The sequence below is a fragment of the Streptopelia decaocto genome, assembly GCF_964273445.1.
Source record: "Streptopelia decaocto genome assembly, chromosome: 16".
NCBI classification, from domain to species: Eukaryota; Metazoa; Chordata; class Aves; order Columbiformes; family Columbidae; genus Streptopelia; species Streptopelia decaocto.
Genome location: NC_138671.1, coordinates 307,596 through 334,282, shown reverse-complemented (window position 1 = coordinate 334,282; position 26,687 = coordinate 307,596). Strand labels below are relative to the sequence as shown.

Genomic DNA, 26,687 nt, shown 5'->3' with positions numbered 1-26,687 from the left:
GCGGAAGAGGCGGGGCCAGGCGGGGAAGGCGCGCTGGCGCGCGGGGCCCCCTGGGGCGGCGGGGCGGGACTTCCGGCGGGGCGGCGGGCGGGGCGGGGCCATGCGGGTGCGTGTGCGGAGCTGGCACGCGGTGGCCGCGTGGCTGTGGGTGGCGAACGACGAGAACTGCGGGATCTGCCGGATGGCGTTCAACGGGTGCTGCCCCGACTGTGAGTGACCGGGGGTTCAACGGGTGCTGCCCCGACTGTGAGTGACCGGGGGGACCGGGGGTTCAACGGGTGCTGCCCCGACTGTGAGTGACCGGGGGTTCAACGGGTGCTGCCCCGACTGTGAGTGACCGGGGGGACCGGGGGTTCAACGGGTGCTGCCCCGACTGTGAGTGACCGGGGGGACCGGGGGTTCAACGGGTGCTGCCCCGACTGTGAGTGACCGGGGGTAACGGAGGTAACCGGGGGTTCAGCGGCCGCTGCCCGCTGTGAGTGACCGGGGGTAACGGAGGTAACCGGGGGTTCAGCGGCCGCTGCCCGCTGTGAGCGCGGGGCCGGGCGCTGACGCGGGCCCGCCCGCAGGCAAGGTGCCCGGGGACGACTGCCCGCTGGTGTGGGGCCAGTGCTCGCACTGCTTCCACATGCACTGCATCCTCAAGTGGCTCAACTCGCAGCCGGTGCAGCAGCACTGCCCCATGTGCCGCCAGGAGTGGAAGTTCAAGGAGTGACGGGCACCGGCGCCCCGGGCACCGCCGCTCCGCCCTCGGTAACCGTGCGGCCGCGCTGCCCCGCCCGTGCGCGCTGTCTTGCCGGGGTCGGTGCTCGGGGGCGGGAGCGGCGGTGCCGGGACCCGCCCCGGCGGGCAGAGCCGCTCGGTAACGGGGGCGGCTGCGGGGCCGCCCCGGGAGGGCGGGGCGGGGCGGGGCGGCTCCCCGCACGGCTATAAAGGCGGCGGCGGCGGCCCCGTCCCGCTGTCCCGGCGCCATGCGGGCGGTGCTGGGGCTGGGGCTGCTCTGCCTGTGGCTCCTGCGCCCCGCCGAGCCCTGGTACCGGCCGCCGGGCGGGCCGCGCCTCTACTCGGTGGGCAGGGCCGCGGGGCTGCTCTCCGGGCTCCGCCGCGCGCCGCCCGCCCGCCGCTCCCGCACGGACGGACCCGCCGAGCGCGGCCCCGGGGCGCCGCTCCCCGCGGTGAGTACGGGGGCAGCGCGGCCCCGGGGCGCCGCTCCCCGCGGTGAGTACGGGCGGCAGCGCGGCCCCGGGGCGCCGCTCCCCGCGGTGAGTACGGGCGGCAGCGCGGCCGGGCGCTCTGCCCGCCGGGCACACGGGGCGCCCCGGGCCGCGCTCCCCGGTCCCCACTGACGGTCTCTCCGCAGGCGTCCTGTGTGACGGATGTGGCCCCCGAGCCGCAGAGCTGCCGGCTGCTGCCCCGAGCCCCCGGCGCTCTCCGGTGCAGGGCGGACGTGACAGTGTCCTTGGACCCCGGGGAATGCGCAGCTGCCTGAGCCGGCACCGGTGGCTCCGCAGTGACAATAAAAGTGCTTCGGCTGCTCCATTGTGTCCGTCCTTGCAGGAGAGGGAGGTGCTGGGGACGGGAGCCCTGGCTCTGGGGAGCAGTTCAGCGTGAGGCTGCTGAACCCGTGGCTGCCCCGGGCTGGGCTGAGCAGAGACAGGGACAGGGATGGGTCGTGTTGTGGGATGGACAACGTGCTTGGGGCTCCGGCGACAGGCGGGTGCTGGGAGCCGGGCTGCAGGGGCTGGAGCTGAGCACGGTCTGAGTGGGGGGCGCAGCCCGAGCCCCCGTTCCCCACGAGTGGAGCCCTGGTGGACTGAGCACCCACCTCCTGCTCTAACTCGCCCTCTGCGGGGGAGCGGCTGCCGGGAGCAGGTCCGGGCTCCAGGGGCCAACAGGGACTTGCTGGGCGTGGGGTGTGCGCAGCCCGTTCCCCTGCCCGGGGCGGGGGGACCAGCCCCGTCCCCACGGGGTCGGCTGGGGCAGGGTTTGCCCTCGGGGCTGGGGCTGCTCGGGCAGGAGTTCAGGCACCTGCTACAACCGTCCGGTGAACTAGTTCTAACAGAGAGCAGGACACGCTGCCGTTGGCATCATGAGGGGGACTCACTGGGGGCTGCAGGACCCAGCATCTGCATCTTCTGCACTCACTGGAGAAAAATAAAAGACAACAAAAAACCCACAGAAAACAAAGTCACAGACTTAAAATTCATACATTTTTCCCCCGGTTTTACCTCCGCGCCTGTTTGTGCCCCCGGGACTCTTGGGCTGCCAGTAAACAGAAGCTCAAAGTGTCCAGAGGCGCCTGCAGAAGGAACGTCAGACGGATCGGCAGCTGCTCCGGCGGCCGCTGCGGAGCAGCAGCTCCCAGGCAATGCGGCTCCAGCGGCAGAGCCAGCCGAGCTTGGCGAGAGCACAGTAAACCCCTGCTGTCAGTTTTAATAACAACGGTACCTGGGGCTCCCGAGGCAGCTCGTCCACGCGCAGCGCCCGGCGCAGGGCAGACGTGTCAGCGCAGCGAGCCGTTTGTTCTCAGCCACGAGCTGTCCCCGGTCCCCGTGGGGGGGCTGCGGGACAGGAGGCTGCGGCATCTTGGCTCTTGTCACGAATGACACTAATATATTCTATGAATACCCTGTTGTCCTGGTTTTGTTAAAAACAAGTTTCTCTTTTAGTGAATTTGCCTGTCAGCTCAAGGTTCATATCAGCTGCATTTTCCTGGAGAACCAGACACAGGTTTTGGTGAACCTAGCAATGGAATGCAAACATATTGATAAGCATGGATGGACATCTCGCAAGAGGAGCAACAAGAAACCGGTGACCAAGAAACTGACCAACTGTGTCTAACATCCCATTCACGTGAATACTTCAAATAAAAGTGGGAGGTCACGAGGATCTTGTCCCTTTTCCCTATGGCCGACATTAGGAGAGTCGTCCCTGCGAACTGAGGCCACTGAGAGTCTGAATCCAGCTCCGGTGGCTGCAGAGTCCAATCCAGGACTTTGGTGGCCGGCTCTGCAGTTGCTGAGACTTTCAAGATTGGTTTTGTATATTTTGTATTATTTTCTCTATTCTTATTAGTAGCATTAGTAAAACATTGTTAATGTTTCTAACTCTCTTCTCTCTGTCCTTCTTTCCCTCCCGATCGCCTGGCCTGAGTGGGAAGGGGGGAGAGGATGTGAACAACACACCTGCCAGGGTTTGACTGTCACCCCGCAATCTAAGCCCTCAACACCTGTTTGTTACTGAGATGCTGCGTGCACAGGGACTCCGGGATCAGCACCTGCGCAGCCACGAGACTCGGGGCTCCACTGCTGATCCGTCCCCACCGCAGCCCGGGCAGGACAGACGGACAGCGGCCGCCCAAGCTGCTGCTTCGGCACCGCAACACACGGAACCATCAGCAGAGTAACTCGCATCACCTCCTCTCTCCGTACCCATCAGGTACGTGCCTGCCCAACACACTCACCTTTCCAGCACAAATTCCGCTGCAATTTCCAAGTCCAAAAAGCATTGAAGTCCAGAACACAGCAAAACCACCCTCACATGGTCCGCTTCAGATTTATAGTGACCGCAGCACAAACCCTCCCATGGCAAGAGCAGCTCCCAGGCACCGCGACCGCAGCCCGCGCCAGAACAAACCGTCGAGCCGGAGCCGGGCCGCCGGGGCAGCGAGGCGGGTCTGCGGCCACGCGGCTCTGCCCGCTCCAGAGCGCCGGGAAAAGCCCCAGAAGAGGCTCCGTGCCCCGCGCGCTGCCGGGCCCCCAACACACCCACGCCGACTCTTCAGCATTTTATTAATGATCAGCAACAGAAGTTCACAACAGAGGACAAGGGGAGCGGAAGGACGGTCCCGCGCAGTGGCCCAGGACACCCAGGGGTGGCGGGGCAGAGGGGGCTCAGCCCAGCGCCGTCCCCAGGCTCCGCTGCGGGGACACGGGTGCTGGGTGTCACCCTGCAGAGCAGCCGGGACGGTGCAGCCAGCGTCGGGCTCAGCACGGCCTGCGCCAGCCCCGGGTCCCGCTGCCTCGAGCAAGAACAGCCTGGCAAAAGTCCCCGGGGCTCCCGCGCAGCCCGGGGTCCCTGTGCCACCCGCCCCCGCAGCCGCCATCAACACCCGCGGGGGCTTCACCCGCTAACCCTGGCGCGCTCTTGGTCCCGTGTTGGTGCAGCGGCAGCCGGGAAGAGGCCGGTGGCTGAACCGCGGGGGCGGGGCGGCCGGGGGCACCGCGGTGCCGCGTCCCTCCCCGGGGAGGCCGTTCTCGTCCGTCTGTCCAGCTGCCCCCACCCACAGGACGCTGGAACCCAGACGCTGATCAGGACAGCTGGAGCGGGGGGGCAGGGGGGCCTGGGCGGCCCCTCCATTCCCCTCCTCCTGAAAGCCAGAAATGGCAGGAGGTAAAAGCCCATCAACGTGTTAAAACATTAGTTATAATTAAAACGTTTTTTTCTCTTGATGAGTCTCCTCCTGGGAAAGGGGCTGGGGGCTGATTAACAAAGGAACAGCTAGGCGGCAGGATCCCGCCTCGTTATTTCTGCATAATTAGTGCGGGAGGAGCTGGACGGAAGGGGGTGCCGGCCCCCGTGTCCCGGTCCAGGGGCCCTCCAGAAGGGGGAGGCCGCGGCAGCCCAGCCTGGCTTAGCGCTTCTCGTCCAGCCTCCGCATGGCCTCCAGCACAGCCAGCTCCTTGGCCTCCTTCTTCTGGTTCCTGGCTTCGAACTCCAGCCTGCGGCAACACAGAACGCCACGGATCCCCCTCCGCCCGCGCCCACGGGCTGAGACCGCCCGGCGCAGGGAGCGCGGCCGCCTGCGCTGCCGCGGCCCTGGAGCCCTCCCCAGCAACCCCGGTGCCCGCCACAACCCCAGAGCCCTCCCCAGCAACCCCAGTGCCCCCCACAACCCCAGAGCCCTCCCCAGCAACCCCAGTGCCCGCCACCACCACCGCCACCCCCAGCGCCACCCCCAGCGCCAGCGCCGAGCCCCCGGCTCCCACCCGGGCCGAACACTATCTATTTCTATTTCTCCCTTCCAGAAGATGCTGCCGTTCCATGCCTAGTGCTGTAACACTGAAACCAAACCCACCACTGGCCTGAGCCGAGGTCACCGAAGGTAAAGGCCTAAAAAAGCATAATCTGAAAGAAGCAGCACGCTAAATCCCCAAGAATACAGCAGGGAAATGTTATCAATAGAGGAGGAGGAAAGAAATAAAACACGCTGAGAAGCACATTCTGACATAGCGGAGTGCGGCTGTTCCTCCCCCTGCTCAGGAACCAGCTCGAGCAGTTCACTGATCCTGTGCCTTTAAACGACCCTTCTCTTGCTGTTCGGTCCCGTTCGTCCTCAGAGAAGCTGGATGGAACAGCACATGACAGAACTGGGAGATGAAGAAAACCAACCTGTTCTTGATGATCCTCTGTACAATTAAATCTGTGGTGAGATTGCTGCCACTGTCCACCAGCTGGAAAATGCCGCGTCTCTTCGGTTCCTGTGAACAAACACAACAGACTCGCCGTGAAAAACGCGGGACCTCGGGGTTTCCAGCTCCGCAGCGGAAGCCGAGGAGCCGCGGCAGGTCCCGCGGGCGCCCAGCCGGGCACGACGCGGCGTGGGCTCCCGGGAGGCAGAATAAACAACTGCTGACAAAGAACCACACACGTGGGAGCTGAGCAAGGCTGCTCAGAGATGACAGGATTCCTCATTCTGCCGTGAAGGCAACACAAACAGCCAAAACAAAACAGTGACTACAAGAACGGAGCCGTTGGGGAGGATTTACAGGCTCCGCTGCCCGCAGGGGCGGATGAGAAACAGCATCACCTGCCAAGGAGCTGCTTGGGCAGCGTCCTCTGCGGCACGGATCCCCGCTCAGGAACGCAACGAAGCCGCACGCGTCTACCGAACACTGACGGCAGCAGCTGGCAACTCACCTCGTACGGATCAGAACCGTCCTTGTCCGGCACCACCTCGGTCATCCCGTGACACACCAGTGTCACCTGCAAAAGGACACTTGGTCGCTGACAAGATCCAAAGGCGACAGGGACTCTGCGGTCCCCGCACTCGCTGCAGCACGGCCCGAGGACCGCACAGCCCCCGCGCCGGGCCTGGCAGCGCCTCTGCGGGTCCCTGGCCCGCCGGGCGGGACCCCCTCGCTCCCGCGCCGCGTCCTGCACCGCGCCGGCGCCCGGAGCGCAGCACACCCCGACGTCTTCCCGTCGCACACCCACCCTGAAGTGATCCAGCAGGTCAGCGGTGACAGCGTAGGGGGCTCCAATCACCACTTCCGAGACGTACTGAAAATAAACGGCAAAGAGTCCAGATGGGAGAGAAAAAAAAATCGGGAGGTCAGCCTGCTTCCTAAACAGACGGACAGGCCGTCTGGTTCCAGAGCCAGGACACAGACAAGCAGGAAAACAGGTCTGGCAGCCACTGCTTGTCACCACACATCTTTCTGTTTCACTGCAGAGTGCACCTTCTGGCAGTGTGTATACAGCAAACCCTGAGCTCCGAGCTGAGCGCGCAGCCCGGGCCTCTTTGCCCGAGCTCCTGCCCCGCCGCAGGGCGCGCTCTCCGAGAGCGGAGCTGTCAGCGGAGCCGCGCTCGGCGCGGGCCCTGTTGCTGCGCGGCACGGAGGTGTCGGGCGCGCGGGTCGCCAGCAGGGCCTGGCAATCCCTCCCCTGGCACGGCAGCGCCGAAGCCACCGCGCCGGTGCCGCGTCCCCGCGCACGGGGCTCGTGCAGCTGGCAGCCCGGCTCCCCGCGGCGCAGGGCGCCTGCCCGCAGCACTCACCCGGCAGGCCAGGACACTGAGCGTCCGCTCGTGGATGTTCATGATGGGATAGTTCTTCCCTTTGTAGCGATTCACTTCCTAAAGCGAAGCACCAGGCACCGTCAGCAGAGAGACAAACCACCCCCTTCCCTCTCACCTTCCCCACCAGGACAACCCTGCCCCGGCCATCACGACCGGTGTGTTTCGGAGGAGCAGGTGCCCCCGAGCTGCTCTGACTTCGGACAACGCTCCACACGGACCTGATCGAAGTGCAGCCCGGCGATGATGTACGGCTTCTCTGCCAGCCGGTGAACCTTCTCCAGGAAATCCACGTGCCCAATATCTGTTCCCTGCTTAAGGAATCTAAGCTAACATGGAAAATGGGGAAAGGAAGGCAGATGCACAGAAAAACTACAGTGGGAGACAGGAATCCAGCGGTTTATTTCTGCGTTACTGGCTGCCCACGTGCTCAGAACAGTTGCCTCCTTCCCCGTCAGGCTCCGCGGGCTCTGGGCAGGAGCCAGACATCTGTTCAGCTCCACGTTACGTGGATCAGCGCTGCCTCTGACCAGAACTCCTGGTGCTCTGGCACAAGCTCCAGGCTGGCGCAGGGCCGGAGCGGCTGCTCCAGGCGCCCCGTGCAGCCGCTTGGTCTGTGACCGCCGGTGCTCACGAGGGACCAAGCGCGCCCACCGGAGCGCGGAGAGCGTCCAGCGGCCTCCCGACCCCCTCCGGCAGCCGCGCGTCTCTGCAGAGAGGAGCTGCAGCTCCTTTCTCCGTGTGGGGGGACTGAGACGCCCCGGTGAGAGCTCCCGCCCCTCCCCGCGCCTGCGCACCTGCGGGGAAAAGGCAAATATCCTCATCTGGTGCCTCAAAACAAGAGAACAAGGAACAGAAAGACCAATGCTACTGTCTTGATGGCACAGAGTCAAGGATACGGAACAGGTCAAAGGCTCCAGCCACGTAGATGATGGTGTCTCCTGGCTGCGGCTCCTTCCCCGACGCAAACTGGATGATCTTCTGAGATGTCTGCAGGAACTGCGAGACGCCGGTCCAGGGACTGTGACCCTTCGGCCCCTGGGAAAAGACACACCGGCCTTTCCTCCCTGCCGTGCAGCGGCAGCCGCCGGCGCCCAGCGCGCACCGGCACGGCCCGGCCGCCCGCGCTTCCTCCGTTCCTGGCACCCAAGGGCCATGCAAATCGTCCCCTCCACAGCCGCCGAGATGCCGAGAAGAAAGCTCAGGAAGGAGGGAAGCAAGAGGCGATCTCGTTTTCCAGGAGAGGCGACACGACCAGCCCGGGCGCTCCTGCGCAGCCCTGCGGCAGCGACGGAGCCACCGGCAGCAGGGGGCGCCCGAGGGCCGGTAACCGAGCACGGCGCTTCGTCCCCGCCGCCGAGCACCCGGGCGGCTCCGCGGGAACCAGGGCGAGCTGGCGAAGGTCTCCGGCGCCCGCGAACTCCCCGCAGCCCCGGCACCAGGAGACAGCGCGCTGGAGCAACCGGCCCGCAGGGCCAGGAGCCCAGCGCAGCCGAGAGCAGAGAGGACGGGCCGGCCTGGCCAGTGAGTGAAACAAGACTTGCTCAAGCTGTACGGCCAGGTGCCCGTTAATCGGGGACAATCCAACACCCAGAAAAAAAAGGGGGCTGGTCACTCTTTAGGGGCAGCAGAGAACCCCAGCGCTGCTCCGCGCCCACAACCGGGCACGCGCCTTCTGCGGCGCAGCCACGTGCCTGATGCAGAAACACTTTGCAGACCTAACGCGACACCTTTAGAAAGGTGAGCACCAGAAAGAGCACCCAGCAGGGCTGTCCCTAGGCTGGCACTGCGGGCACTCGGGTCCCAAAGGAAGCAGCAACAAAGGATCTAGAAGCAAGCCAGAAAAAGAGCAAAGGCTCGTGGGCGCAGCAGCTCCACGGCGTCGCTGGAGCTCGTCTCACTCGCTGGCCCTGCGCGGCCACACCTGCCTGTGCCACTGACTACGGCAGCTGCTTTACGGGGCTGCGGACATTGGCTGAGGTTACTGCTACACGTGGGGAAAACAAGCCTGCAACACAGGCCAGAAAGCACATTTGGAATCCTTCTCAGACAGGACAACAACCAGACATCTGTGACCAGAACTCACATTACCTTCCCAAAGTTGTCAGTGTGCTTCCGATAGTCTAGGTCCTCATCCTGAAGGGAGATAAAGAGTCAAAACGTTTAAGCACTCACACAGCTCATCCAACCACGAACACGCTCGCGCGTGGCACAAGCGCTGCGAGGCGTGGCTCAGGCCGCATGCCGCGGGCCCCTGGCACCACATGCTGACAAACCAGTTAATGCCTAAACCAGAGCCGCGCCCCAGCGTGAGTCACCGGACACGCGTCCCTGTCTGGTCGCGCCTGGCACCACAGCGACGGTGGCTCCCGCCCAACCTGCAGACCTGACGGCGTCGCGCAACCTGCGTCCTCCCTCGCGGGACAGCGTCCGTGCCGAGACGCTCCGCGGCAGACGGGCTCAGAGCCGCAGACCGCGCCACGTCTTGCCGTGAGCTCACACGCTACGGCTTCAGCACACTGAACGAGCTCCCTCCGCCCCGGGCTCTCCTGTGCTCCCTGGTCTCATCCCTGCGGTTGTCCAGGTGACTCCATTCACTGCACTGCTTGTTTACCAAGTCAATTCAACTCGTTAACCAATCTAAGACTACTTCCTGTACTTCCCTTTGGTTAGGGGAGCCATCTACCAGGCAGCGAGCTGAGGAGGCTCAGGACAGGTCTGACAGCGCTAGAGACAGCAGAAGGCAGAGGCGCGCGGCTCGGCGGGAAGAAGCGGCGTTCCAGTCCTGGCCGCGCGGGCTGACAGAGCAACGCGGCTGCACCATGTGCATTCCCCCTGGAGAAGCCGCAGCCTGTGGTCCCATAATGGCCCTGACGCCCACACCAAACACGAGAAATCAAAGCTTTTATCCCCGCAGGCCCTTCCAAAGCAGCACAGGCCGCGATCGCGCTGCGGTCTCGGCTCAAGCAGGCATTAGCAGAGCGCTTTGCTGCGCTGGCCGCGATCCGCTCGCCGGCTCTGCAGGCACCCAGGAGCTCCACGGCCACGGGGGCAGCAAAAGGCGGGAGCTGGCGCGGGCCTGGACTCCCAACTCCCACCCAGAGCCCTGTGACTCACTATGTTGCTGTGGTGAGCCTTAGTCATGAGCAGCATGCGGCCAACCAGGTCAGTAGTGGACACACCTTGGGTGCGTTTGCATTCCCTGCAGGGAGACAGGCAAAGGATAAAGCAGAAGCCACGGGAGCACACACCTCTCTCTTCCCACCACGACCACAGGAACAGCTGTGACACCTGACAAGTCCAGACCCGGGGCTGTCCTGGGAAAGCCTTCCTGCCTGCTCTGGATGTGAAGTTTAGTGTGTGTTTGCTGAGCTCTGGTTCTTCACGCCACAGCAGCTGCTCACGTGTACCCTGCCCAGGCCTCCCAGCAGAGCCCCGTCCAGCCAGCGGCCGGTCTGCACGTCCCCAGGAGCCACAACAGCGGCAGCAACGGAAACTCCACACACTGCACCAAGGCTAAAGTGTGACCTACAGATGGCTGTGTTTTGTCTGACTCCATCCTTTTGGGCACGAACTCCCAGAAACTCTGCCCAAAACAGGCTGAGAAGGTAAGCAGCAACGGGTTACCTGTATCGCCCCGCTGTCTTCACCTCTTCGTAGGTGTCCTTACCATCTACCGTTAAGGTGATGTCATCTGCAGAGAGAGAAAAGCCTCAGAACTGCAGCCCCAGCCCTCCCGCACGGAAGCCGTGGTACCACCGGCCAGCCGGTCCACGGCCCTTCAGACCGTCCGGAAAACCCGAGCTGGGCGCACTCGCGGTGAATCCACCGGCAGGCGCGGCTGAATTACGGTCTGAATGACAATAACCAGCTCCCACCAGATTCAGTATTAAAAAGCACCTTAAGCTTAAATTCTCTAGGACTGGTCTTAGCTGTCAATTCACATTTCAGCTTTTTCAGTCAATTAGCCTTCCAACAGCCAGTTCTCCCGCGCGGGGATGGCGCCTCCACAGCGACACGGAGCTGCCCTTCTCCGAGTTAACCCCACTTCACCTTTGGGTGGTTCTGACTACAGCAACACCTCTGACCGGCTGCCAGTGACGGTACGAAACCGTCACACGCGAGAGCCTGAGCTGCCTTGGCTTGGCCACGCGGCCGCCCCAGCGCCCTCGGCTCGCTGCGCCCAGCGCCGCGGCTCGGCCCGCGCCGGCGGGGGAGGCACAACGCGCGGGCCGCTCCAGCGCCCTCGGCTCGCTGCGCCCAGCGCCGCGGCTCGGCCCGCGCCGGCGGGGGAGGCACAACGCGCGGGCCGCCCGGCGCCCTGCCCGCCCCGGCTGCCTCAAACCTCCCTGCACACACGCGGCCGGCAGCGCCGCTCGCGTGGCAACACCGAACGTGGCGTGGGGGAGGGACGTGGGGAAACCGGAGCAAAGGCCATGACTGCTCCTCTGCCGCCATAATCCCCCACCGAGCCGAGCAAGGGGTCACGTACCCGAACACTCGTTCAGGTCAAGGAATTAAGTTAACGAGGTATTCAATAATCACTCTGTCCATGTGAAAAGGCGTACCTATCTTATAGAGGATTAATGATTTATTTACATTTAATGGAACACTGGGCTTACCGACAGCAGGTGGATCAGGTGAGGGAGGATACGTGAACTGAGTGCAAAGGCTACTCCTGATTAAACGAACAAAATGCCTTAGGAGGGGCAGGGAGGGGGCGCCGAGGCTGAACAAACACGCGACGCAGCCCCAGCAGGGGACAGAGTACAGGTCAGGACTGAGTACAGGTCAGAACGGGGGTTCTCTTCAGGGACTGTGAACTGAAAAGTGTCCACAGCAAGAGCCGAGTCTCTGACCGCGTGGTCAGCTAAGCCCTTGAACAGCTTATCAGCTAGATAAAGAGAGAAGCTTGTCCAGACCTGATCTCATCCCAGGATAAGTAGACAGAAACATGACTGCGTTTTTGCGCACTTACATTTTTAACAGCATTTTTCATGTTTAAGTTTTGTAAATTACATTCTCCTGTGCACAAATTTCTGCTTGTGCTTACAGCAACCTCAGGATAATTGTCAGACAACGCGTTTCACCTTCCTAAGTGGAAGAAATGCTCAGACCCAAGGGATGTGGCCGCCCGCAGGTGCTGAGCACACAGACCCGTTTCCCCAGCACACACAGCAGCAGCAGCTCCCGGCCAGCGTGGGCGCCGGCGCGCAGACCGCGCTCGAGGCCCCGGCGGGCAGACCGCGCACGAGGCCCCGGCGCTCAGACCGCGCTCGAGGCCCCGGCGGGCAGACCGCGCTCGAGGCCCCGGCGGGCAGACCGCGCTCGAGGCCCCGGCGCTCAGACCGCGCTCGAGGCCCCGGCGGGCAGACCGCGCACGAGGCCCCGGCGGGCAGACCGCGCTCGAGGCCCCGGCGGGCAGACCGCGCTCGAGGCCCCGGCGCTCAGACCGCGCACGAGGCCCCGGCACGCAGACACCGGCGCGCAGACCGCGCACGAGGCCCTGGCGCGCAGACACCGGCGCGCAGACCGCGCTCGAGGCGCCAGCGGGCAGACCGTGCATGAGGCCCCGGCGCGCAGACACCGGCGGGCAGACCGCGCTCGAGGCGCCAGCGGGCAGACCGCGCTCGAGGCGCCAGCGGGCAGACCGCGCACGAGGCGCCGGCGGGCAGACCGCGCACGAGGCGCCGGCGGGCAGACACCGGCGCGCAGACCACGCACGAGGCGCCGGCGGGCAGACCGCGCACGAGGCGCCGGCGCGCAGACACCGGCGGGCAGACTGCGCTTGAGGCCCCGGCGCGCAGACCGCGCACGAGGCGCCCGGCGCGCTCCTCGCCTGCGGCACGAGCCCCAGGGAGCGCCTGCGACGCAGCTCTCGCCCGAGCGCCACTCACCCCCGTGCACACAGAAGTCACAGTTATATTTGTCCAGGGTTTCCAGTGTGGTGACATAGGGAGCTCCTGGAGCAATCTCATCCACCCACTTGATGGCTTGCACCATTTTGTACCTCTCCTCCTGTGTAAAGACAGGGGGGCCCTTGTGCTTGGCAATCTCCTCTGGGCAAGAAACAGAAAAACCCAGTTAAAAGCACGAACCGCGGTGACGAAGACGCTCAGCTACAGGAGCCTCACCCATTCCACGGGCACGTGAACTTCACCGGGGGCCTGAACTCAGCCTGGAATGGGTTTGTGGTAGAGAAAGAAGCCCCAGCTGGGTCAGAAGGTTTTAATTCAGTTGCATTTCTTAAGTGCAAAACCAGGGCCCTGGAATTCACTGGGCTGGCAAAAGGCCCCGGTGTGTCTCTGTACCCAGGCGCTCCCTGCTGGGGACACCGCCCGGCCCCCGCAGCCCCCACAGGGACATCCCCCTTCTCAGCAACAGCTTCATGCTGTGCTCGGTTCACGCGAGAAAATACGCATCCGTAAAGCAATTTAAAATCCTTGTTCATGCACAAGAACTAGTTCTTAGCACTTAACTGACAGATAGATTTGGAACAAGTTTTCTCCACACTGCACTTTGGTTTGGACTATCAGTTCTGCTGTTGGCACCAGCAAAGCCAGACTGGCTTTCAACGGGTTCAACTGTTGTTAGAGCACAGAGTCCAGCCCACGCCTCAAACAGAGCCCGCGAGCTCCGAGCTGCCCAGCCCCGCTCCAGAAAGGGAAACTCCACTCCATCACCCAGGAAGATACGCTTCTTTGGAAGCTGTTGCTCCTTGGGATGCAGGAGGCAGCCCGCTTCATATCAGAACACCTCCGTTCTCTCGGGGCTAACGCTGCCGGGCAGTTCTAGAGGCCGCGTGAGGTGAAAAGCTGAGAAAACCTCTTACCATCGGTGTGGACTCCAACAATTAGATAATCTCCCATGGCCCGAGCCTGGCGAAGCTGGTTGGAGTGGCCATAGTGCACCATGTCATAGCTAGAAAGACAACGGCCCCGCTTCAGTCTGGGGACACGGCGGCACTCGGTGGGAGCCAGGGTGACCTTCCCGGGGTGCGGCTCACGGGCTGCTCCGTGCGGGACCGCCGCCCCGCAGCCGGCTCGGGGCCGCGCCCCCGCAGCCAGCCCGCCCGGGGGCACCGAGACGCGGGCGCAGCGCCGTCCCGGGGGCACCGAGGATCGGGGGCCCGGCCCAGCGGCTCCGCCAGGGCCCGTGCACCGGCGCGGCCCGAGGGCGCTCCCGGCCCCGGCGAGGCCACGTCCGGCTGCCGCGGGGGCTGCGCGGCCGCCCCGCGGGTCCCGCCCGGCCCGGCGCGCCGCCGCGGTCACAGAGGAGCCGGAGGCACCAGCGCAGCCAACACGGTTTATTGCTCCGGCGACGCGACAGCGCGCCCGCCCGGCCCCGCGCCCGCCCCACTCACCATCCGTCGCACCAGACGCGCACGGGCCGCTGCGCCGCCGCGCCGCCCGCCGCGGGGCCGCCGCCCGCCGCCCCGTTGCGCAGCATGGCCGCGCTGTCACCGGCGGCGCCGCCCGCCCCCGCCGCCCCGCCCGCCCCCGCCGCCATCTTGCGCCGGCCCCGCCCGCTCAGTGGCTCTTCCGCCGCCGGGCGCCCTTGGCGCAGCCGCGGCCCAACCACCCGCCGGGCTGGGCGGGCGGCGGCTGCTCCGGCGGCTCCTCCCGCGGCGGCTCCGCGCCCGGCGGCGGCGCCACCGGCTTCCGCGAGTGCGTGTCCTCCTCCCCGGGCCGCAGCGGCTCGGCCAGCGCGAAGATGGGGTCCCGCGCCCTGCGGGGAGAGGGAGCGTGGGACGGCGGCCCCGGGCACCGGCACGGCCCCGGGCACCGGCACGGCCCCAGGCACCGGCACGGCCACCGGCCACCGCTACGGCCACCGGCACGGCCCCCGGCACGGCCCCGTGGGCAGCCGCTCACCGGTCGTAGCGCGGGATCTCCAGCCCCAGCTCTGCCATCAGCAGCCGCATCACGTCGTCGCAGCGGCCGTGCAGCTTCAGCGCAGCCAGGTCGTCCTTGGGCGTCCACTGCGGGGACAGCGCGGCCGCGGTCACGGTCCTGCCGGCCCCCGGCCCCCGCCCCGCGCCGCGCTCTCACCTGCAGGTTCACGATGTAGAGCCGGGGACGGCGCGGGGGTGGCTTGCTCATGCACCACAGACGTGGGTACTTTTTCAGCACCTGCCACAAAACGGGTTATCAGTACAGCCAAAGGCACGCGCAACTGTGAACCGTATCAGCGAGAGGAAAAGGAATGTATTACCAGGAGGGGAAAGAGGGAGGAAGAGAGACTATCACAGATGGTGGGCGATTCCCGACACCAGAGTTTACAGTTGTCTGTTTGGGAGGAGACTGCTCAGCACCAAGGTGTATCACCCAGAGGGAATGCTGCTAACAATCTTCACCGAGTCTCTAAAGTTACCTTTAAGCTGGAACCCAGACAAAGAATCACATCTGCTTTGCTTGCAGCTTCTGTTGCTGCTTCCCAGTTCAGGGGCTGCCTCAACGTCCCCTTCTCCCCAAAGTGGACGATTGTGTCTCTCAACTGTGCCCCACACTTGTGGCACATCCTGCCCGTGTGATGCCTGTGCAGGGCCGTGCGCTCCGTCACGTCAAACACTCGCACATACTCTCTGTTGGGTGTACACGAAGTGCAGACCTGGGGCAGGGCAAAGGCAAAAAGCAGTTAGAGCACGAGCACGTCGCCCGTGGATGGCCAGGAGCCAGCTTCTCCCAGAAGAAAAGCACTTTTTGGGGACAATACATTGGAAGCAGTAGAAAGGATCAGATGCTAACTTGAAAAGTTTGGAAAACCTCAACTAGCAAGTGGAATTACAGGGAGCTTGTTGGCTATGCAACAGGAACAACTGCAGGGGTGGTCTGAGAAGAGGTGTGAGAAGCAGAAGGCTCTGGCAAGTACAGAGAAAAAGCTACAGAGTCGCGCAGAACACTCCGGTGCTTGCTAACCAGTTTACCCCAAACCCCACGGCCTGAAGATCTGAGCTAAGCAGAGGCCAGCCCTGGTACTAAGTGTTCTTGAGCCAGCGAGAGGTAAATGGTTCCCGTTGTCTTCTTGTGAGGCCCCTGGAGAGTAACGTTCTCCTGCCCTGGCCGCTCACCTCTATGTACATGTTCCCGTGGAGCTCAGATATTGCTGCTCGGGGTAACCCGCTCCGCAGGTGCAGCCCATCACAGTTTTGAGACACCACGTGCTGCACCTTGGAGAGAATAAAACACTGACCTAACACACATGCAGGAGACTCCAAGTATTACTAAAATGCGGGTGAGCCCTATGTCTCAGCCCGTACGTGAAAGCAGAACAGCCCTTTACGAAAGCTAAATGGAAAACTCCTCATTTCTAAGAGCTGGGCCTGGCTGACCCTGTGGCCAGGGCTCAGACCAGCCTCCCGGGGCAAGTACAAGGGACCGACCAAAAGGCGCTGGGGAGAAGCTGCCAGAGCTGCCTAGGGAAGGCTCAGCTGTTCCCTCCATGGATGAGAACAGTAGTTTGGCTACTGCATTAAAGATTTTTCCCTCTGCTGGGTTTTATTTGCCATACTTCTACAGAGGAGCACAAGTGAGGCGTGAAAAACTTCTTACCAGGTTGTGCTTGTGCAGGCAGGCGATGCTCATGTGGGTGAGCGTGGGCTCCGCCTCACTCAGGTCTGTAGCCCTGACAAGAAGCAAGAAAATAACAAAATGGCATTGCCGTTAATGTCCCTTTCAGTATCAGCTTTCTGCTGTGCAACCCAGAATTCCTCCTCACCTGACGCTCCTGCCCTTCTGCATCAAGGTCCAGATGCCATTAGGACCTCTGTAGTCCGGGATTGAAGCTGCCTGTGTTATCAGGAGAGAAAACGAGGCCTGACGGGCAGGTTTGTACCTCTTGTCTACAAACACATTGAGCCACTCTCACCCGGGCCAGCCAGACACTCATTCATGGGCACTTTTCCCTTCGTGCCAGGTTTTCTAGCATAGTGGTTCCTAATCACAGGAAAACTTCCTTTTCGTATGTCTTCTCTCTCTAGTGTCTCTGCCCCCACCTTACAGCTCTCATTTTCACCTCCACTATTTATTTTCTCCAGTGTTACCATTATGGAATCTCCCCAGAACTCTTTTCGACCCTTGTTACTTCCCATTTCCCTACACGAAACTCAGTTCTTGAACCTTTCCTTACTTTCAGTAGACTCTGATTTCTGGTACCTTGCACTTGGCTTTCTTTAGCAAAAATACTTGTGCCATTAGCACCGCTACGCGCTGCCCAGGCTCGCGCTCTGCATCGGTGGAGACTGCAGAAAAGATAAACACGGCTCCCATCTCAGAGTTCAGCCAAGGGTGACAAACATCACACTAGAAGCAGAACCAGATTTGCACTTCCTCAGAGACCACTGAAACCATCCATTCCTTAAACTGTCATATGTTCTGATAAGCACCAGCGATTCCTATTTGTCCACTAACACAGACAACGTTAATTGGCAAACTCGTTTTTAGGTTTTACACCACAAGTAATTGAAGAGACCTAAATGAAGTAAGATTAGTGATCTTCTCATTTAAACAGCACATTCTTCACACGCTCACAGAGGTGATGCAGCCCCAGAACAACCCCCAGACAAAACCAGCACGTGTCAGTCAGGGTGTGCAGTGCAGTCGCGTGAGCGCAGCGTCCCAGACCCCTAACACACCTCACGCAATCGTTTGGAAATGACAAAACACGTCCAGACAGCCCCGCACGCCCCTGAGGGCGCCCCACGGCCGCAGCCGCTCTCCCCAGAGCGCCCTACCGTACTGATCCCGGCGCCCGTGTAGATGACGAGGTGCCTGGCGTTCCGCACGGCAGCAGCCAGCTCGGACACCTTTCTCTGTAACTCCTCGGGCTCGTCACACACCTGTAAGTACAACGGAGCACGTTCAAGCGTTTCTGACACACAGCACGGCACCGAGTCAGCAGGAACAGGGAGCTCCCTGGGAGGTTTAACATGGGCCTAAACAGAAAAAGTGACACAAATATTATCAGGAGTGTTCGTACATAGAATAATGTGGGCGTTGGAGGATGAGGGGAAAAGCCTCCGGGACAGCAGCACACGCAGATCCACCCGAGATGTGCCCGCACAGCGCACCGGCAGGACAGCGGGTGCGTTTGGGAAACGCAACCGCGGCGTGGCCGGGGCTGGCGGGACCTCTGGAGATGGCCCAGCCCGGCCCCGCCGAACGGGGTCCCCAGCACGGGCTGCGCCGGCCCAGAGCCCGACCGCGGCAGCGCCAGCCCCGGCGCGGCGCCGGAACAGCGCCCGACCGCGGCAGCGCCAGCCCCGGCGCGGCGCCGGAACAGAGCCCGACCGCGGCAGCGCCAGCCCCGGCGCGGCGCCGGAACAGAGCCCGACCGCGGCAGCGCCAGCCCCGGCGCGGCGCCGGAACAGAGCCCGACCGCGGCAGCGCCAGCCCCGGCGCGGCGCCGCTCCCGCCCCGCAGGTTCCATCCCCGCAGCCGCCAGCCCGGAGCGCGGGCCGGTTCCTCCCGCGCCGCTCCCCGCACACCGAGCGGCGGCCCCGGAGGCGCCTCCGCCCGCAGCCCCGCCCGGCCCCGCCGCCCACCTCCTCCTGCCGCCGGCGCAGCCGCTCCCGCCGGTGGCGGCGCCGCTCCAGCTCCCGCACGATGTCGTCGCTCTCGCCCAGCACCTGGCACTCCTCGGGGCTCCGCTCCGCCGGCGGCTTCCTCCAGATGCGGGACACCTGCCCGGCACAGGGGGGTCACGGCGGCGGCCGGGCCGGGCCGGGCCGTACCGGGCGGGCCGGGCCGTACCTGTCTCCGCCGGTCCCGCTGCTCCTCCTGCTGCAGGATCTCGGCGCGCGCCGCCGCCTTCCGCTCCGAGCGGCTCAGGCTGCCGCCCGCCGCCATCGCCCCGGAAGCGCCGCGCTTCCGCTGCCGGGAGCCGCGCGGCAGCGCCGCTTCCGCCGGCCGGCGAGAGCGGCGGAGCGCCATTTCCGGCGCCACCGCCCCGCGCGCAGCAGCGCCCCCCCGCGGCCCAAGGAAGCGCCAGGCGGCTGTTTGAAAGCGCTTTATTGTCACGAACACCCGCGGCGCGGCGGACACTATGTACACAATAAATACCGCCCGCCATAACTTAGCAATAAATACCGCCCGGCAGCCGGGGCCGCCCCGCCGGGACAGGGGCGGGCCTGAACCCCCGCCCGGAGAGCAACGCGACTTCACACGATTCACCACACGACACACAACGGCCGAGCTGGGGACAGCCGGGGACACGGCGCGCAGGGGCCCCCACCGCGCTGACGGCACCAGGAGAAGAAACAAACACCCCGACACGGGAACCGCGGCCGAGCCCGCGGAACACGCGCGAGAGGCCGCGGGGCGGGACGGAGCCCCCGGGTCCCCGCGGCGCGGCCCAGGCCCGGCGCAGGGCCGTGTCCTGCGGCCGCCCGGCCAGCGCCCGTGAGCGATTCCCCACAGGCAGCTCCAGCGCCTCGGCCGGGCCGCGAGCACAGCGCGGGAGGGAACCCAGCGTGGACGTGGTGGAGCCGGCGCTGCCGCCCGCGCTGTGCCCAGCGGGTCCCCGCGCTGCGGGGCACCGGCCGTCGCCTGCCGCGCACGGCCCGCTCACGCACCCCCGCGCCACCGCACGCAAACCCCGCGCCCGCCCCAGCGGGTTCCAGCGCAGGCCGGCACTGACGCCCCAGGCCAACTGCAGGTCCCAGTCCGGAACATCTCAGCTCTTCAGCCATCACATCGCCAGATGGAAGACCCAGGTCAGAGCCGGAGCTCCGTGCCGAGAGCCGCTCAGCGCTCAGCCCGCGCAGGGAACAGCTGGGAAGTGGCGCATCGGACACCCCAGCTCAGAGAAAGGGCTGGGACGCAAAAACCTGGGGGATATTCTAACCCGCTCTCCGTTCAGGAAGTTCACTGGGTTAAGCATCCCAAACAGCTTCTCCCTAAACTCCCCATCAACCAGCGCAAAGCCAAGCTCCCCCCAGCAGGAAATCCCCACCAGCTCTCTGCTCCTCTCCTGCCACAGCGCAGCGTCCACCAGGTTCCCCTGCCTCTCACCGCAGAGGCCAGCAGTACCAGCTCAGCTACCGGAGAAACACGGCACCGAAAACCACCCAGCGCCGCGAACTGCGCCTCTCCGCAAGACTGCGGCTGCACTTGTGCCGTCCTGGTCTGCCCCTCTGCTCAGACTTCCAGCAGCCAGGAGACCACACGGACCTCACCTCCATATCCTGCGTCTCCAAAACAACTCAGTTATCAGCCTTAATCTTTGGATAGGGGAGAGGGAGGTCAAAGTGTTTGTGGAAATAGAGCCTGGCCACAAAGAGCTTCTGAGTTGCACGTCTGAGCAACCCCAGCACCCGCAGGCAGAGCTGGAGCAGGCAGGACAGCGGCTGTGCCGCAGCGTCACTTCGGCAACACGTGGACACTCGGCACAAGGGGCCACGGCTCAGCGCGGGCGCTGGTCCCGCGCTGCCCCGCGCGCAGACGCGCCCCTCGTTAGACAAGTGGCAAAAGCCACGCAGGTGCTGCCCGCTGGATCAATTCCAGAGTTCAATCAGTCTCCCCTAAACTTGGGCAGCTCTCCCTGTGTCTCGGCTCCACCAGCACAGCGCTTCCCCGCTCAGGTAACAGCCCGTGGCGGCGGCTGCCCCGCACGAGCCGCCCGCGCTCCCGCCCCGCGGAGCAGCGGCTCCCAGCGGCGCCACTGCTCCCTCGCAACAGCCACTCAGCTTTGCCTTCAGGAACAGCAGCGGCTCTGCCTGCGTGCCAGAATCCTTCTGCAGACTTCCAAGAGGTTCCAAGCCAATCTCCCGGCCGAGCTCGGGGCCCGCGCCGCAGCACGAGCGGCCGCCGGCGCAGAGGAGCCGCTGGCAGCAGCACCGCATGCGAGCCGGAGAGCGTAACACGAGGGGACACAACGGAAGCCAGCACGGTCAAGAATAAGTCACTTTTGGTACAATTGCAAAAAGATATCAAACAAGACTTGCCTCTTTTTTTGTCTTTTTTCCAAGTTTTATAAATAAAGTCTGATAACTCTTTATAAAAACTAACCTCAGAGCCACAAACAGTTTGCAGAAGGTTCATGAGAAATTTTAAAATTATTTATTTATTAACTTTTAACTACCAAAGACTCCGAGAATACTTCCCCATTTATATGGTCAAATATTCTCGCCCTCTCAGATAAAAAAGCTGACTATAAATACGCTCTCTCTTCTGTCCGATTTTAATTTTAAACTTAGATAATTTAATAACTCTTAAAATGATGTTTCTCTCTTTAAATAAAGGGCTATTTAACCACATAAACTGGTTGTGTAAACCATCACACTAGAGACACTGGATACCCTCAAAACACGGGAACAACTAGTGATTTTGGTCTTGTTCAGTGCAACACATTAGGCACAAAACCGGCCTGCAGCCAACACGGTTCCCTCCCTCCCTCCCTCCCTCCCGGCCCCCTCGCTGGGCCACGACAGCATCTCCCCTCCCGCACGGCTACTCTACACGGCTAACGCGACACGTCCGGGGAACCCCCTGCGGGGCACAGGCACACCTAGAAAGGAACGAAAACCCACGACACAGAACACCCCACCTGCAAGTACGGGCACCGAAGGAGACAAGAGCAGCAGCTCCAGGGGCAGCAGTCGGGCACCGAGAGGCACCGCCTGGAAGAGTCAGGAGATAAAGCCTTTGGAAATGACCGAACACGAGGGGTCCTGGCCCCCAGGACGAAAGCCCTCCGGACCTTCCCCGCGCCACCGTCGCCCCCGCCGCAGGCTCTGGCTGGAAAAGCGGGATCCGGCAGCCCGTCCCGAGGGCCGCAGAGCGCCGGGCGGGAGGCTCTGCACAGCACGAGGGACGCGTCGCCACTGCTCATACCAATCTGCACACGACAAAACAAAACCGGAGTGATCAGCAGGCCAGTCCTGGGCCGAGGAGAAGGAACGCGGACCCTTCTGGGGAGGGTTTGTGCTTTGGGGATTCCAGGCTGGTTTTGTGCCTAATTGCCCTGCACAGACAAGCTCAGGCAACACTCGCTTCACTAAGACCGGGCGTCCGTTTTGGATTTCACTATTGTGATGACACTAGTAGTCGCAACCTTGCCGGGGACGAGGGGGCCCATGCTGGAGGAGAGAGGCCCCCGCACAGGGGTCACAGGGCTCCGGGCCACGGTTCTGGCGAAGTTCTGGAGAGCCTCGTATTTGGAGCGGAGAGCATCGAGTTCCATTTTCATGCTGGCGTTCTCAGAGGCCAGCTTCTCCACTTCTTGCTGCAGCTCTGCCTTCTGCTTCTCCAGTTCCTCCTTCTGGGTGACGCGCTTGACCCTGCAGCTGGCCGCGTAGCCGCGGTTCTTGAGCGTGCGCCGGCGCTGCTTCAGCTGGATGATCTCCTCCTTCGACAGGCCCCGCAGATGCTGGTTCAGCTCCCGCACCGACATGGTCACCAGCTCCTCGTCTGTCAAGCTGGTCCCATTCTCACCTGGCTCCCGCTTCACCTGGCAGAGAAGGCGGCACACACCGGTGAAACAGAGCGAGCGCCTGCACCCACCACCCGCCACCCGCCACCCTTCCCTTCGCCTGCCGCTTTACCTTCAAGGCCTTGTTTCCTTTGTTGGGGGTCGTCATAACACGACAGCCTTGTCACGCAGCTTCTGGAAGGGAAGGAAGGTCAGGTTAGCCCCCCAGGACCCTGGGGCAGGGTCCAGCGCCGTGCTGCACATCCCGCTGCCCTCCCCAGGCAACACTCGACAAGCACCCGACCGAGCTGGACTCACGAGCGGCAGATCCTGTCCCTGAGCAGAAACTGCTGCCCTTCCACACCCCTACTCCCACGGAGCCTTCATGGCAACGTTGGGGCTTTTTTTGCTTGGGGTGGGGGAAATTAAAAAACTAGGAGGAGTCAGAACACACGGAAGCCACGTTTTTAAAAATAGCCTGGCAGGCAGCAGGCTGGGTCCAGAGCACCGCTGCTCCGGGCCAGTCACGCTGACTCAGCACGCTGGCACTCGGCGTCTCCCGCTCCCCATCGTTGTCACTCGGAGCACAGCACAGCAGCCGCTCGCTGCAACAGGTGCCCAGCTCGGACACCACCCAGGAGAAGAGGCCCACCAGACCCCAGGTGGCCAAGGTCACAGCCAGCACGGTCGGGAACACGCGGCCGCGGGGCGGGAGCGCGGGGAAGCCTTTGCCGCGCGGCGCCCGGCTGGGCACGGCGCCCACGGGAGGACGCTGCGCCCCAGCCTCTGCCAGCCTGTCTGCGTCCCAGCAGAGCCAGCACGTACAGGTTCAAGTGGAAGTCCTGCCCCCAACCCAAGGAACGGAAGGACAACCTGGCGCTGTGCTGGCCGGTGCCACGCAAAGCTGACCCCGCCTGCAGGTCACAAGGTCCCTGTCGGTCCCTGGCAACGCCAGGGCCCAGAACCACCTTCTCCCTCCCTTATCTTCAGAGCCAAGGTGTGCTCATCAGAAAACAAGGACTGAGGGTGGGCAGAGCCAGAGAGCAGACTCCTTCACTGCCACAGGGGACAGGACTTCCAACTGGTGAGAGCAATTCCCAGCTTGTTTCCACAGCGACTCACACCCAAGCTCCTGTTTCTGTCCCTACAAACCTCCCACCCTCAGGCTCTTGTTCCGAGTGCTTTGCGAAATGTAAGAGGCACTGATGTACAGTTGTAGCCAAGAGCCAGATCCACAAGTCAGCAAACACGAATTTCCGCTCTTCCAGCAGCTGTGGCGCAGGCTGCCCGCGATGCCTCTGCCGCCTCCCGGGGCGAACGGGGCCGGCGCTCCCCAGGACACCGGCAGACGTGCCCAGTCTCCGGCCTGCCAGGAGGAAGCTGTTTGTACCCGGAGGACAATGCTCCTCGGTGAGATGTGCGCTGCAGCCGGCAGAGCTGGCGCAGACAGAGTCACTTTGCCATCCGAGAACGGCAGCTGCAGCGAAGCAGGCTGTCGCACAACAGACAGCACACAAGCAACTGCTTCATAAAATCAATTCTTCACTCATTCCCACACTGCTGTGTTTTCTTCCTCTGCTCCTACTTGGCAAACGACACAGCTGCTGGGAAGAGGGGACAAGGGAGGAATAACCGGGGAGATCAGAAACGTCTCCCTTGCAGCACCTCTCTGCACCCTCCTCTGGTGAGCTAAGGAGCCGAAGGCAGGTGCGGCCAGCTGGACCACAGAAACGTGTTTGCCTTGTGGCTCTAAAGAATTTCCAGCTGCCTGGCAAGCACTCAAGCTTGCTTCATTACATCAGAGCTGGAACAAACCAAACGAGGCAACAAACGTGCTGCATCAGGCAAGGTACCGGGCAGAGAGCTCCTCGGGCAGCCCGGGGAATCGGCGGGTCTGGCTCTGCCAAGGCAGCGGCTGTGGCTCCGGGCAGCGCTGCAATGGGGCGAGGAGCCGTCAGCAGGCAGCAGAAAGGCTGCTCCCGGTCCCTGACAACACCACTTCAACTTTGCTTGAACTCTTCAGAGTCATGGCACCTTTACCCAGAGGAGCCCAACCTCGTCAGGCAGACCCTCCCACAACAGCCAGAGCTGCAGCAGGACCGTGCCCAAAAGCACCTGGGGATCCCTCCTCTCCTCGCCGCCTGCCCAAGGGGATCGCGGTGAGGCGCAGCAACGCACAGGTCGGTCAGCAGAATGGGAGAAACAACCTGGGGACAAGTTGTTGACTATTTTTTGAGTCCCATTTGAAGGATCAGGGACAGCTTGCAGAGAGGACACCCAAAGAACTGGCACTAAGACAGAGACCAAACTTGGCCTAACTCTCCAGACTGCTGATTGCTCAGCTTTTGATAGCTTCCTGAAGAAAGATCACACTGAGAAGTGCCAAACGCGATGACTGCAGTGAAGAAAATGCAGCCTCAACACATTTCCCCGGAGCTCAAAAGGCCTGAACTCAGCACAAGCGCAGCCAATTCTCCGCTCAGCTCAGAGGCAGCACAAGGGAGCTGACAGCACCGCGCATGATTCAACGCAGGCCCCATTCTCCACATTCCTGATCGTAGAACCGTGCCACGAGCCCCGTGTAAACACAGTGACGTCACCCATTCCAGCGCAGGCTGGCCCGGAGACGCGCGGGAGAGAGGGACGGGGACAGGGGCCAGCGTCCTCAGGGGCGGGGAGGCAGGGGAACGGGCTGCGCTCCGCAACGGGCCCCGCGGGCAGAGGAGCGCGGTTCGCCGGCAGCATCGCGCACGCCGCTCGAGAACACTCTCAGCGTGGCTTTTGTACTCAGTTTGCTTTCTTGTGAATTAGTTCACACAGCCCTCCCAGGAACCCGAACAAATCGGCCGACTCCCCCGGTTACAAGTGAGGCAGGAGGGCGCCTCTGCCGCGCCCCCGCCCCGCGGGAGTCCCGGCTGGGCTCCCGTCCAGCCCAGGGCACTTTCAGGGCGATCTTCCCCTCAAGGAACGTGCCGTCCCAGCCGGCAGCCGCAGGGCAGAGCCGGCTTCCCGTCCGGAGGGAACTGCCCCAGCTCCGGAGCCGCCGCAGCACCGGGCGGCCCCGCCGGCTCCTCGCACCCACGGGCACCGGGGGCTCGGCGGGGCGGAGAGTCCGCCGGCCCCCTCCGCACAGGAGCCAGAACCGCGCACCCGGTCCCCGCGGCCGACAGCTTGTTCCCGGTTGGCACCGGCCGCGCTGAACGGCGAGCTGCCGGTGGCGAGGACAGCGGGGACGCGGGGCTGTCCCCCCGCGGCCGAGCCTCTGCCCGGGGAACCCAGGGACAGCCCGGCGGCTCGTCGCCCTGCCCGGACCTTCGCCTGCTCCCGCGGGAGGAGACCCGCCCCGCGCGAAGGGCGCGGGGGGAGGACACCGGGCGCTGAGGAGCCCCCGGGGTCTCGCACCCGCCCGTGGCGGCGCCTCCGCCCCCGCGGGACCCGCTGCGGGCCAGGCCGCGGCCGCGCCGAGCTCCGGGGGCACGGGGCAGCGGGATGGGGCGGCGGGGCCGCGGGCAGCCGCGGGTGGCGGGCGGGACGCGCCCGGGCGCCCGCCGGCAGCCCCGAGAGGCGGCGGGCGGGGACAGGGCCCAGGCCGGCGGCCCCGCGCACCTGTTGCTCGGCCGCGGGGCGGGGGACAGGGGCGGGCGGCGCGGCGGGCGGCGCCGAGGCGGCCGCGGCCCCAGATCCCCGCCGTGAGGCAGCGGCAGCAGCCCCGCGCGGCGCCCGCCGCCCCGCCGCGGCGGCCCTGGCCGCCATCCCGGGCCCGCCGCGCCCGCCCCGCCCCGGCCCGCCCCCGGGGACCGGCCCGCCGCCCCGCCCCGCCCGGTGCCAGGGCCGCGCCCGCCGCCGCAGCCCGGGCCGGTGGCGCTCACCTCCTCACGGGGCCGCCGGGCCGGGCCGGGCGGGGAGGCCGCGCTGGGAGGGACCGGGCCGCCGCGAGCCGCCGCCGCCGCCGCTCACGGACGCGTCACGTGATGTTTGGGTCACGTGGCTCCATTCATGAAGCGCCCGGCGCAACCGCCCCGGCCCGCAGGGGGACGCGCGGGGGGCGGCGCCTGCGGGCCCGGCGGGCCCGGCGGGGCGGGAGCGGGCGTCCGCGCTTCTGCCGGCACCGGCAGCCGCCTCCGGCCCCGGTGCGCGGCCAGGCGGCCCCGCGGCTGCCGGCGCGGTGGGGGCGGCCGCCTCCCTCGGGCTGCCGCGCGTGTCAGCGGTGCACGGCGAGGAGCAGCCGCGGCAGGGGGTGCTGCTCCCCAGGGGCTTCTCCCCGGTTCACTCGCTGCGTCTTCGCCCCGCTGCCGGGGAGCGCGGCCGGGCCGGGGCGATGGAGCGCGGCCCCCCCGCTCCCCTCAGCGCTCTGCCGCACCCGTGTCCCTGAGCCGCTGGGCGGCGCGGGGGGCACCGAGCTCTCCCCCGACAGCGCGGGCTGAAGGGCCTTGGAGCAGCTCCCGGGGCCGGGCCCGACACGAGCCCGCTGGAAAGTGTCAAC

General features: G+C 64.4%; 5 protein-coding genes and 1 long non-coding RNA gene across 9 annotated transcripts; 3 read left to right on the top strand and 3 right to left on the bottom strand.

Annotated features, from left to right (window-relative positions):
* The first annotated feature begins 49 nt into the window (after positions 1–49).
* On the top strand, positions 50–1,501 carry ANAPC11 (anaphase promoting complex subunit 11). Its single transcript, XM_082067286.1, has 3 exons — positions 50–209; positions 570–753; positions 1,361–1,501. Exons 1-2 carry the CDS (start codon positions 101–103, stop codon positions 713–715), a joined length of 255 nt encoding a protein of 84 aa, XP_081923412.1. The 5' UTR covers positions 50–100; the 3' UTR covers positions 716–753; positions 1,361–1,501.
* On the top strand, positions 760–1,489 carry NPB (neuropeptide B; the record flags this gene model as incomplete). The annotated part of the gene is made up of 2 exons (XM_082067320.1): positions 760–1,313; positions 1,361–1,489. Exons 1-2 carry the CDS (start codon positions 972–974, stop codon positions 1,487–1,489), a joined length of 471 nt encoding a protein of 156 aa, XP_081923446.1. The 5' UTR covers positions 760–971.
* Positions 1,502–1,641: 140 nt separating the features above from the next.
* Positions 1,642–4,449, top strand: LOC309447034. Its single transcript, XR_014185549.1, has 3 exons — positions 1,642–1,984; positions 2,017–3,438; positions 3,555–4,449. It is a non-coding gene; the product is annotated as an uncharacterized lncRNA (long non-coding RNA).
* Positions 4,407–14,278, bottom strand: PCYT2 (phosphate cytidylyltransferase 2, ethanolamine). 3 transcript variants are annotated; one of them, XM_082067281.1, is made up of 13 exons: positions 14,160–14,278; positions 13,629–13,717; positions 12,694–12,855; positions 10,424–10,490; positions 9,914–9,998; positions 8,888–8,932; positions 7,696–7,834; positions 7,018–7,100; positions 6,779–6,856; positions 6,217–6,282; positions 5,920–5,985; positions 5,392–5,480; positions 4,407–4,721 (listed from the first exon to the last, which is right to left on the bottom strand). In XM_082067281.1, exons 1-13 carry the CDS (start codon positions 14,243–14,245, stop codon positions 4,634–4,636), a joined length of 1,143 nt encoding a protein of 380 aa, XP_081923407.1. In that variant the 5' UTR covers positions 14,246–14,278; the 3' UTR covers positions 4,407–4,633. The 3 variants fall into 3 exon arrangements, with proteins under 3 accessions (XP_081923407.1, XP_081923408.1, XP_081923409.1); XM_082067282.1 differs by lacking the exon at positions 8,888–8,932; XM_082067283.1 differs by lacking the exon at positions 14,160–14,278 and having other exon boundaries at positions 12,694–12,814; positions 13,629–13,714.
* Position 14,279: 1 nt separating this feature from the next.
* Positions 14,280–18,714, bottom strand: SIRT7 (sirtuin 7). Its single transcript, XM_082067280.1, has 10 exons — positions 18,547–18,714; positions 18,339–18,476; positions 17,529–17,633; positions 16,514–16,584; positions 16,348–16,420; positions 15,867–15,965; positions 15,170–15,406; positions 14,848–14,928; positions 14,671–14,777; positions 14,280–14,524 (listed from the first exon to the last, which is right to left on the bottom strand). Exons 1-10 carry the CDS (start codon positions 18,640–18,642, stop codon positions 14,326–14,328), a joined length of 1,206 nt encoding a protein of 401 aa, XP_081923406.1. The 5' UTR covers positions 18,643–18,714; the 3' UTR covers positions 14,280–14,325.
* Positions 18,715–21,203: 2,489 nt separating this feature from the next.
* Positions 21,204–26,196, bottom strand: MAFG (MAF bZIP transcription factor G). Of its 2 annotated transcripts, none has more exons than XM_082067285.1 (3): positions 22,523–23,372; positions 22,338–22,399; positions 21,204–22,243 (listed from the first exon to the last, which is right to left on the bottom strand). In XM_082067285.1, exons 2-3 carry the CDS (start codon positions 22,371–22,373, stop codon positions 21,791–21,793), a joined length of 489 nt encoding a protein of 162 aa, XP_081923411.1. In that variant the 5' UTR covers positions 22,374–22,399; positions 22,523–23,372; the 3' UTR covers positions 21,204–21,790. The 2 variants fall into 2 exon arrangements, with proteins under 2 accessions (XP_081923411.1, XP_081923410.1); XM_082067284.1 differs by lacking the exon at positions 22,523–23,372 and adding an exon at positions 26,074–26,196 and having other exon boundaries at positions 21,205–22,243.
* Between the last annotated feature and the right edge of the window lie 491 nt (positions 26,197–26,687).

Excerpts from the sequence above, each read along its gene's own strand:
- ANAPC11 (XM_082067286.1), top strand. The coding sequence starts at position 101 with ATGCGGGTGCGTGTGCGGAGCTGGCACGCGGTGGCCGCGTGGCTGTGG. Across the intron at positions 210-569 it reads CAACGGGTGCTGCCCCGACT|GCAAGGTGCCCGGGGACGAC; the intron begins GTGAGTGACCGG and ends GCCCGCCCGCAG.
- PCYT2 (XM_082067281.1), bottom strand. The coding sequence starts at position 14,245 with ATGCTGCGCAACGGGGCGGCGGGCGGCGGCCCCGCGGCGGGCGGCGCG. Across the intron at positions 10,491-12,693 it reads TGACTTCTGTGTGCACGGGG|ATGACATCACCTTAACGGTA; the intron begins GTGAGTGGCGCT and ends CTCTCTCTGCAG. Across the intron at positions 4,722-5,391 it reads CAGAGGATCATCAAGAACAG|GCTGGAGTTCGAAGCCAGGA; the intron begins GTTGGTTTTCTT and ends GTGTTGCCGCAG.
- SIRT7 (XM_082067280.1), bottom strand. The coding sequence starts at position 18,642 with ATGGCGGCGGGCGGCAGCCTGAGCCGCTCGGAGCGGAAGGCGGCGGCG. Across the intron at positions 15,966-16,347 it reads GCCTGCACAAGCACAACCTG|GTGCAGCACGTGGTGTCTCA; the intron begins GTAAGAAGTTTT and ends ATTCTCTCCAAG. Across the intron at positions 14,929-15,169 it reads GTCTGGGTTCCAGCTTAAAG|GTGCTGAAAAAGTACCCACG; the intron begins GTAACTTTAGAG and ends GTTTTGTGGCAG.
- MAFG (XM_082067284.1), bottom strand. The coding sequence starts at position 22,373 with ATGACGACCCCCAACAAAGGAAACAAGGCCTTGAAG. Across the intron at positions 22,244-22,337 it reads AAGGAAACAAGGCCTTGAAG|GTGAAGCGGGAGCCAGGTGA; the intron begins GTAAAGCGGCAG and ends CTTCTCTGCCAG.